Source organism: Echinops telfairi, unplaced genomic scaffold, assembly GCF_000313985.2.
Source record: "Echinops telfairi isolate 266 unplaced genomic scaffold, ASM31398v2 ScPeMD7_4225;HRSCAF=4972, whole genome shotgun sequence".
Lineage (NCBI taxonomy): Eukaryota > Metazoa > Chordata > Mammalia > Afrosoricida > Tenrecidae > Echinops > Echinops telfairi.
Genome location: NW_022108124.1, coordinates 16613685 through 16622259, shown reverse-complemented (window position 1 = coordinate 16622259; position 8575 = coordinate 16613685). Strand labels below are relative to the sequence as shown.

The 8575-nt window shown below is 48.6% G+C and overlaps 1 protein-coding gene across 1 annotated transcript in view; it reads right to left on the bottom strand.

Annotated features, from left to right (window-relative positions):
- SS18L2 (SS18 like 2) overlaps positions 1-3501 on the bottom strand; it is an 8952-nt gene extending 5451 nt beyond the window's left edge. Inside the window, exons 1-2 of the mRNA XM_004708552.2 lie at positions 3358-3501; positions 3056-3132 (exon numbers count right to left, since the gene is read on the bottom strand). Of these exons, the coding sequence (XP_004708609.1) occupies positions 3056-3132; positions 3358-3426 (146 nt within the window). The 5' untranslated portion in view covers positions 3427-3501. The remainder of the gene's footprint in view (positions 1-3055; positions 3133-3357) is intronic.
- Between the last annotated feature and the right edge of the window lie 5074 nt (positions 3502-8575).

Here is an 8575-nt window from a genome sequence, read left to right as displayed (position 1 = left end):
TATCTTTTGATAGCTGGGCACCATCAGCTTTCTTCGCCACATTTACTTATGCACCCATTTGTCTTCAGCGATTGTGTCGGGAAGGTGTGCTTCATGGAATGCCAATTTAATAGAACAAAGTGTTCTTGCATTGAATGAGTACTTGAGTGGAGGTCCAATGTCCATCTGCTGCCTTAATACTAACCTATAAATATATGCACATAGCTCTATTTCTCCACCATCCTAAATATATTTACATATGTACATCCCTGTATTTAGAACTCGATAAATACCCTTTGCCTCCTAGGTCTTTCCTTTATTTCCTTTTACTTTCCTCTTGTCCCACTATCATTCTCAGCCTTCATTTGTGTTTCAGTAATTTCTATCAGTTATATTGCCCTTGCTGAATCCCTACCAGGCCTCTCACACCCTCCTTGCCACTAATTTTGGATCACTTGTTGCTCCCTTGTCCCTGGGTTGGTCAACACCACCTCCTTTCCCCTGCCTCCCCCTTTCCCATGTCCCCACAGAACCATGGGTCCCCTTGTTTTCTCCTCCAGACTGTTCATCCAGGCTATCTTATCTAGATAGATCTGCAGAGATAATAATATGCACCAAAAAGCAAAAGGCACAGAAAGACAAATTGACAAAAGAGAACACAACGATGACAACAAAAAAGAAAACCAATGACCCAGAGAAGAATAAATTAATTAAAAGAAAACATTTTTTTTAAGTTTTAAAAGAAAATCCTGTAAATAGATCAAGGTCTGATTTTTGACCTCTAGGCATGTCCTCCAGTCAAGTCCAATGGGGTGCTATGCTCTGGCCCCAAAGTCTATCCTTTGCAGTCCCTCGGGAGCTCCCTGCTCTGCCCACCGCCCCGTTGCTCTGCTGAGCATCTTTTGTGTTTTACCTCGGTGTTGCGGGGTCAGACTGGGCCAATCCTGACACTGAGCCTCCAGTGTTGACCCCCGCAGGGCCATGGGACAGGGGGCAGTTGTTTAAGAAGGCAACTGCCCACTTTTTCCATATTCTGCTTCTATTCCTGACTCTCTTTACTAGTGCCCCAAGTAACTATGAACCAACTGCTGTGCCTTGGATGACCACTCGAAAACTCTTAAGACCCCAGGCACTAAGGAGAACAGAAGCACTAGACATGTTATTTGGCCAATTAACTGGGACGTCCTATGAAACTATGACCCTAAATCTCCACATCAGGGGCTCAAATGCCCTGAGGTTTGGGGCTGCACGTAAGCAGCCTCGGTGTTACTCTTCATTCTTTTCTTTTGGTCCTTGTTATAAATCCACCTATCGCCCAACTTTCACCAAGGCAATTTTTCACAGATACAACTTATTGACAGCAGTTTCCAACAGCTGTGCAACCCTACCCTTAATCAATGGGATTTTCACGTTAGCTTCAACCTCCCTTCCACAAATACACTTTGTTCTCTATACATTTGCTTTTTCCTCTTTTTATTTAAGTGAGCTCATACCCTATCTGTCCCTTTGTGACTGACTTCTTTCACTCAGCATAATGTCTCCCAGCTCCAGCCATTAGGTGGCACATATCACGGCATCATTTTCCCCAGTGGCTGGGTAGTATTCCATTGTATGTATGTGTCATAATTTACTTGTCCATTAGTCTGTGGATGGATGTGTGCTGCTTTTCACATCCATCTTATTTAATATACGCTGCCGATTTCTTTAAACTCACAGCCAACAGCATGATACTTATGCGTGAACAAAGCTTATTTAACACAGTTAGTGACTATAGCACAGCACAATCTTTGAGCACTTTTGTGATTGTTGTTTGGTGCCTTGAAAGCATGCTGACTCTTCGAGACCTTATGCACAACAAAATTAAACATTGCCCAGTGCTGTGCGTGCTATCCTCACACTTGTTAGGTTGGAGCCCATTGCTGTAGTCAAGGTGTTGTAGTCAATCCATCTCGTGGGTCTTCCTCTTTTTTGCTGCCCCTCCACTTGATCCTTTCCCAGGGACTCGTCTCTCCTGCTAACATGTTCTAAGTACACGAGGGGAAGTCTCGCCAACCTCCTCCTAGGGGTCATTGCTGATGTATTTCTTCCAAGCTGGACTTGCTTGTTCCTCTGGCCGTCTATGCTACTTGCCCCCATAAAGCGCTTCAGAGCATGATGCACGGGGGACCGTTTTGAGCAATAAAATAAACAACTAAAAGGGCAAAAATGCAAAAAAGTGGTACTGCATAGACTGTGGAATGGGCACGTTTATAGCACAAAACCTCAAGCAAGAAGGCAGAGCGTCAGCACCCGTTTAACCCCAACTGGGAATGCGCGCATGCCAGGTGACTCAATTTTATTACTGACTGAGCATTAAACTAGGGAGCCCAGGTGGCTTAGCAAGTTACACGTTGGGCTGTTAACCCTAAGGTCCGCAGTTCAAAACCACCAACTAGCCTCTCATTGGGAAAATACTGAGGAAATCTGAGGCTTTCTGCTCCCATGAAGATTTAGTCTCAGAAACCCACAGGGGCAGTCCTGCACTGAATTAATGAGTCAAACATGAAACCAGATGGTGGCAACCTGCTAGCAACTGCAAGGGCAGAAGGGCATTTTATACTGTTATAAAGTCAGGCTGAACCAATCCATTTCCATACATGTTCCAAAGACAGAGGATAATTCCAAAGGCGACCCCACCAGCATTTGCTAAGAGCTTTTATCCAAAGAAGAAAGTTTTGTAGAGACAGCCAAAGCTGGCTCCTGTTTCCACAGTCTGTGTTGGGCGGGTAAGAAACTCTCTGTGCTCTCCGTTTGTCCACAGTAAAATGAGCTCCAACTAAGCTTAGTCAAGGGTCCTTCCCTGGTGGCGTCGTGGTTACCTGTTGGGCTGCAATGGCAGTTCGAAACTGCCAGCTGCACCGCGGGGGAAAGGTGAGGCTTTCTACTCCTGCAAAGAGTTACAGTCCTCGAAACCCCACAGGGGCAGTTCTGCCCTGCCCTGCAGGGTCGCCATGAGTCGGCATCACAGGATGGCAGCGAGTTTGGTTGGTTTGGGAGGGCATTCCCTCCACCCACGAGCAGGGGCGCGAGTACTTACTGGACGCACTCGTTGGCCCGGCCCTTGTTCTGATACTCCACGATGCAGCGAATCAGCTGGTCATTCTCCTCCAGGAGCTGAAAGGGCAGAAAAAGCGTCAGGACGGCGGGGTGACAGCACGCCCCAGGCCGGGCTGTCTGCTCCGGGAGTCTGGACTGACCACGGCCCCAACACATCCAGTCTGTAGCCCTGCAGGTCAAATCCTACACAAGCCTCGGCTTGGATGCCAACCACTTCAAGAAGCTTCCCGAAGCTCGCAGCTCCTGAACTAAGGAACGCCTTCCCTAAGCCTCGATACTTACCCTCTGGATAGTCTCTTGATTCACTTCCGCTTTGCCCCGCAGCCAGTTCGGTACAAAGGCCACAGACATCCCGGGAAGCCTGGACCCTACACGCAACCCACTCAGCCGCAATTCCCAAGCCCCGCGGGAACCCACCGTAGATAGGGGTAAAGCTCTCGACGTTGATTGGATTCTCCCGCCAAGAAGGCGGCGACCGGAAGTGACGTCCTCCGCGCACGCGCAATAACGTTGCGTAGCGTTCTCCTCGGACCGAGCCCCCTAGTGGCCCAGCCGCAGCAGGAATACGTTGCGCCTGCGCGCCCCGGGCTGCTCCTTTTGGGGCGGGGCCGGAACAGCTGGCTCACCTGCCGGCGCCGCTGGTAGCGTTTCGGTTGCTGTGATGATTAGCATTTCAGGGGTAACCTGCCCTGGCTTACGTCCGAGTCTTCGCTGGCGCGGTTTTCAAGTTCACTGCTCATTTGACATCATTCTGGTACCTCCAGATCGGCAGCTGGAGTCCGCACTCTGGGCACTGCCGCCTGCCGAGCCGTGGGGGACTGCACTGGGGGGGATGTGGAATTAGGGATGACTCCCGCGGTTCTGATTTGGACGACTGAGAGGCGTGAGGTGTCATTTCTTGAGGTAGGGAGCAGTAGGGTAACACAGCTGGGCTGGAGGTGAGGGCGATCAATTTAGGCAGGTGGTGGCCAGGTGCTTGGATGTGGAACTCTGGGCTGGAAGTACAACTTCGAGAGGCATCACTTGTAGAAGCTAATTGTAACCGTGCAGTGGTACCTAAGGAGGATGCTGGCTCCCCTCCAGGCAGTGGGAAGGAGGCTGAGAGGAGAAGGGGGCGGGGACCGTGGGCGGGAGAGGATTTAAGGGACCAGAGATCCCTGAGGGTAAGTAAAACCGTGTTACTACAAAATCTTAGAAATCTTTCTTAAACATAAAACATTAAAATGCGACGCTATTGTTTCTCAATGACGTGTTGATAAGTCTATACACTTCTGATTCAGGAGAAAGACTGGGCTTTTTACTCCCACAGAGAGTTAGTCTTGGAAACTCACAGAGGACAAGCAACCCTTGTCCTATAGGGTTGCTGTGAGTCGGCATGGACTGGATGGCCGTGTGTTTTGAGATTTTTTAAAAAATACACTTCTGAAAATGGTGTTTCCATCTCTCTAACTCTTCCCCCAAAGAATTCAGCCTTTTTGGATTTACACCACATGGAAACAGTAGTTTGAGCATCCCTGAGCCACTCAAATCACGCCCCTCTTCCATGTTCTTTGAGTTTGGGGAACAAAACGAGCCCGAATGGGCACGAGCGGGTGTAGGGTGGATGGGCTAAGAGTTCCAGTGAAATTCTCTTAGGACAGCTATTGCTACCCTCAAAGAATGAGCAGGTGCAATGATCATTGTCCTCAGCACTACCTGCTGGCCTTTGCCTCACCGACGCGGTTTTCTGTTTTCTTAAAACTTTTCCCTGGGGGGAGTGGGGAGGGAGGGGAAAAATGAGGACCTAATGTCGGGGGTTTAAGTGGAGAGAAAATGTTTTGAGAAACGATGTACAAATACGCTTTACACAATTGATGTGTGTATGGATTGGGATAACAGTTGTATGAGCCCCTAATAAAATGTTAAAAAAAACAAACAAAAAACAAAACAAAAAAACTTTTCCCTAATAAGCTCCCGTGTTTGTCTTGTGTTCATCAAGGTAATCTATCCAGATGACCCCTTTAGAATCTTCATTAGCAGTTGCCATAACCTTCTGGCCTGGTCTCTGTGCCTGAATTGAATTGATCCAGTAGATCCCCTTGGAAGTCACTGTTTTAATTGGACTTATTTTTTTTGGAATGCACCCTAAGAAGACGAAGACAAATGTATCCCTATGAGAACTTGTCCTCAGCCATCTACTGGCCACAGCACACAACTAAACACATTTTATTTGGAGCAGAGCCCCTATGTGTATGAAGTGGAACGCCGGTCCCAATCTTTTTTGAATTAGTCTTGCAAAAGGAAAACTGGAAAAGTGTGTGTTCATAAAATTAAAAAAAATCACAGAGAAGGAAAGTTAGGGCAGACATGTCAAATGCTGTTGCAAAGTCAAGGGAGCGAGTCTCCTTGCAGATCTGTGGTGATACAGACATCTAGGCTGTTGCTTCTCATCTTGAGGAGTGTCAGGGTGGCTGGTGATCCTGTAAGAGAAAACTTCGGAAGACAGCTGCGAACCTGGAGCCAGCATGACCAGTGATGGAAGTGGAGGGCCCCTCGACATACGCTAGTCAGGTGGCGCAAGATCCTGTTCTAAAGCACTCCCATCTGAAGTTCTGAGAGGTCAAGTCTCCGTATTTGAGAGCCCTAGGCTCTCATAGATCTGGTCCCATTTAGATCAGATATGTTTATTTGGCCACCTGTAGTGTGAAGCACAGTTATATACTTAGCGAATTCTAGTCCTTTCCCAGCATAGACTGCATGATTTTCCATCTCTTTACCACCTCAAAGGAGTTCTGGTAGCTTAGTGGTTACATATTGGGCTGCTTACCACAAGGTCTTTGGTTTGAAACCACCAGCCACTCTATAGGATAAAGATGGGACTTTCTACTCCTATAAAGAGTTACAGCTTTTTGTGTGGGTGGTGGTGGTAAAAGGGAGATGATGTCAAGGAGTCCAGGAAGGAAAAGAATGATTGTGGTAACAATTGTACAACACAGCTTGATGTGATTGAACAATGGAATGATATATGTATTAACTCCCAATTATTAATAAATTTTTAAAAAGAGTTCCAGCCTTGGAAACTCACAGGGGCCATGTTACCCTGTCCTATAGAGTCGCTATGAGTTGGCATCAACTCGATGGCAGTGAGTTGTTGTGGTTTTTTATCAACCCCAAATATCCTAGTAGTTCTCCTTCCTTGTGTTGCCTGCAGGCTCTTCCTTCCCTCCCAGGTAATGTGGGGAGATTTTCAAGGTTAATTGGTAGGCTGTTGTGTTAATTAATTACTGCCATGTAACAAGTCAGCCCCAAACCCCAGTAGCTTAATTAGGAGCAATTTGGACAGTTCTGGCTCAGTTTCTCATGAGGTTGCAGCCAGATGATCACTGGGCTGCAGCTAACTGAGGCCTGTGGCACTGGATGATCCATTTCTAGGGCGGCTCACTCACATCACTGGCAATTTGGAACTGGCAACCAAGGGGAGGAGACCTGTTTCTCTCCATTCGGCCTCTCTATAGAACTGCATGTGCTTCTTCAGGGCCAAGCAGCCAGCATTCCCTGAAGCAAGCAACCCAAGAGTCCAAAGCAATGTTTTTTATCACCTAGCCTCACTGTTACTTCCATAGCATTCTGGCCAGCATGGACTCCACAGGGGAAGGGATGTCACCAGGGGGTCAAGGCCAGGAGGTGAGGATCCTTGGCAACATCTTAGACTCTGTAACAATTCTCTTTTCATTTCTGTAGTGTTACTTTGGCCAGGTACCCGGCCCTTAACTTCAGTTTCCTTCCGTGTGCCAAGGACTGTCAAAAGGCTGTGTCCAATCCAGACCTTTGCTATGAACTCAACCTGTATATCTGATTACCTAGGTTGGTAACCCAGCCAGAAGTCTCCAAACCCAACCCAACCCAACCCAACCCACTGCCATTGAATCGATTCCGACTCATAGCAACCTTACAAGGCAGATTAGAACTGGTCCACAGGGTCCTGAGACTAATAGCCTCATCTTTCAGTGTTGAAACTCTGACCTCCTGGTTAGCAGCCTGCTGCTTAGTCCATTGTACCACCAGGGCTCCTTTGAACACTCAACCCCCCAAAAAACCTTCCAACTCACTGCCATCAAGTCAATTCTGACTTGTGGTGACCCTAGGGCAGAGTGGACAGTGGATTTCCCAAAATGTAACTCTACTGGAGTATAGGGCCTCAACCTTCTCCCAAGGAAAAGCTAGTGGTTTCAAACTGCTAACCTCGTGGTTAGCAGTCCAATGCGTAGTAACCCATTACTACACCAAGTTTCTTTTAGAAGTCTCACAGGCCTTGAATTCAACTCGTCTTCGATGGAACCACTGATCATTCTTTTCCAAATCATATCCTCTTCTCTTTATTCACCAGAAAAGTGGTGTTAACCTTCACCACTTCTTCCTCACTCCTTCACGTCCCATTCAGCACCAACTCCGGTTGTTTTTGTTATGACATCTCTGCAGCCTGCCCACTTCTCCTTTTCTTCGCCATCTTGTTCCCCAACATCCTCATTTGCCCAGGAAAATTGGCTTCTGGGCTGGTCTCCCTACACCTACTCTGAGCCTTCTCCAATTTGCTCCTCACTCCCTCAACCAAAGTGATCTAGGAAAGATGCAAATGTGATCTGCCAAGCACTGTCCCAAACTTCCCATAGGCCTATCGTATACTCCTTGGTCTTGTCCCTTCCATTCTGCTCAGTGGTGCTCCCCCCATTCCTTTTGTCTCTAAACTCTGTTTTCTTTTAATCTCTCAATAGAACCCCGTTGAGCGCCCCCAGTTCCAGGCCAGAAGCTGCTGCAAATGCCTTCCAAAATCCCGCCCCTCTCTGGGGAGCGTGTATCTCAGTTTCTATGTAGACACGTATTTGTGTAACTGATGGGTGCTCTTGGCACTGTCGTTTTCTCTTAACGTGGTTTTTTGTGTCAGGAATCCCCCATGGTCCTCATTGTACAGTGCCCCGCCCATTGGCAGTGTTCGGTACCCATTGAATGACTAAAAAGAGAAATTCTGTCTCTTCATCTTCCACGGACAGCCATCAATCTGCGGGGGCCTCCACCTCCAGCCTGGGGCGTGGTCTCTCAGGGGTCGGACTTTGGCTCCCCGTCCAGGTTGGCAGGACGTTGTGCTCTTTGGCTTCACTATCGCTGACCTCCAGCCCAGCCTTTCGGACCGCGGCACCCACGCCCCGGGCGTGTCTTACTGCCTGCCACCCAGAGCCTACCCGCCCCTGCCATCAGCCCAGCTCGCTGCACCAGCAGGCATCGCGATTAGGCTGCGAAACCTCCTGGCACTTCCAGACGCGGGACTTGCAGGCCCCGCCGCACCGGGAACCCACGCCGGTGAGAGCCGGGGAGCTAGGAGATAAAGGGCGGGAGGTGGTAAGGGCGCACCCAGCCCCTCCCCTTGACTTTGAGGTCTCAGCCCTTTAAGAGTCAAGCTATTTGCGGCCCTGTGCATCCGGATTGGTCGGTTCGGGTGTGGGCGTCTCTTGGCAGCAGCCAATGG